The 1,505-nt window shown below is 54.2% G+C and overlaps 1 protein-coding gene across 1 annotated transcript; it reads left to right on the top strand.

The window, feature by feature from the left end:
- Nucleotides 1-348: 348 nt before the first annotated feature.
- On the top strand, nt 349-1,275 carry LOC133209640 (uncharacterized; the record flags this gene model as incomplete). Its single annotated transcript, XM_061348361.1, has 1 exon — nt 349-1,275. A coding segment is annotated over exon 1 (876 nt), but the record flags the coding sequence as incomplete, so codon positions are not given.
- Between the last annotated feature and the right edge of the window lie 230 nt (nt 1,276-1,505).

The raw sequence follows: 1,505 nt of genomic DNA, 5'->3' as shown, positions 1-1,505 counted from the left end.
TACTGGGCTGCTCTTATGTCAACCTGTGGGAGTTACATTTTTTCGATTCTCCTCCCCATCCCTCCGGGAGCGGGGTGTGAGGGTTGGGGGTGGGGTGAGAGAGAGACTGTGTGGCTGACTGGGTTTAAACCGTGACAGTTCTTTTTGGCACCCAGTATGGGGCTTGAGGGGTTGAGATAATGACAGATCTGAGCGGAGTGTTTCTAATTGTATTTGTGATAATCATTCATTGCTTTGGATTAATAGTCACTCGTCACAATGCCGATTTATTGGCTCTCAAAGTTGTTTCTCTTGATCTCAGAGTTTCGGCATATTGTACCTTAGTTACAGCCGGTATTTGCCGTGTCAGTGTTTATCAAGTGTGGGGCTTGGGCTAAGGTTCTTGTTTCATTGTACTTTATGGTAATGACTTGTAATACAGGCAGGCTCCGGCAGCAGGATGGGACGGACACGGCCGTGGACTTGTACCTGGCCATCCCACTGCTCTTCACCGTCCTGGCCCTCGTCCTCCCCTCCGTCTGCGTGAGGCTGCAGGGAGCCAAGGGGGAGCAGCTCCGGCAGCCGGCAGTGGCCAAAGCAGCTCGGGAAAGCGGCCCTGGGGACCAAGTGGTGGCGGGAGCAGGGCCGGAAGCCGGGAAGGAGGCAGCTGCTGAGCAGTGGGAGGAGGCAGCGGAGGAGCCGAGCCCTGTGGCGGGGCCCAGCCTGGCGGCGGCTGAGAACATCCCCCAGCAGCCACCCCCTGAGCACTGTGAGCCCGAGACCCAGGAGGATGTGGAGAGCAAAGTATCACCTTTGGGAGCCTCAGCTGGGTCCAGCCTCGGGCACCTGGGACAAGTGGAGGATGCAGGAGACCACACAGTATTTCCCAGCAAGGCAGAGGAGGAAGATCTGGACTCAGAAAAAGAGAAGCTGATATTGGGAGAACCAGCAAGCACAGCAGCTACACCAGTCCCAGTGACAAGTGCAGCAGCATCATTTGAGAGTTCTGAAGATTTTGAATGGCCTTTGGGTACCCTTGGGTCCTGCCTGCTGATTGTGATGGGGATCAGCATGTTGGCATGCATGCAGAGTGTGTTTTGCCCACAACCATTTAATCTGATTTCAAGAGTTAAGCAGAGGCAGGTTTGGGTCTTGTCTGGGGTTAGACGACGATATGGGAGGACCAAGAGATTTTTCCCAAGGCTGGACAGTCATGAGTGGCAGGGTGTGTGGGACAGTATGGGCAAGTATCTAGTCCACTGGGCCCCTCCAGTGCTTTGGAAGCGTCAGAGATGGAAGGCACAAGCTTCAGAAACTGCTGAAGGGGACAGTGAATTATTTTGAGCCTGGTGGGCCCATGACACTTCAGGCCATCAAGGCAGAGATGCAACATAGAGATGGACTCATGATCGAGGGGTGGACTTAGCAATGGACACTATTGCCCAGGTTATGCACGAGTGTGAACACTGCACACAGCCTCTTCTGCCCTGAAAGACTGTTACAAGAGATGGAGCCTGACATCATGG

The sequence above is a fragment of the Neopsephotus bourkii genome, unplaced genomic scaffold (genome assembly GCF_033783945.1).
Source record: "Neopsephotus bourkii isolate Nb327-2 ecotype Australia unplaced genomic scaffold, CSIRO-AGI_Nbou_v1 NB_53, whole genome shotgun sequence".
Classification (NCBI taxonomy): domain Eukaryota; kingdom Metazoa; phylum Chordata; class Aves; order Psittaciformes; family Psittacidae; genus Neopsephotus; species Neopsephotus bourkii.
This window is presented reverse-complemented; position numbering and strand designations above follow the sequence as displayed.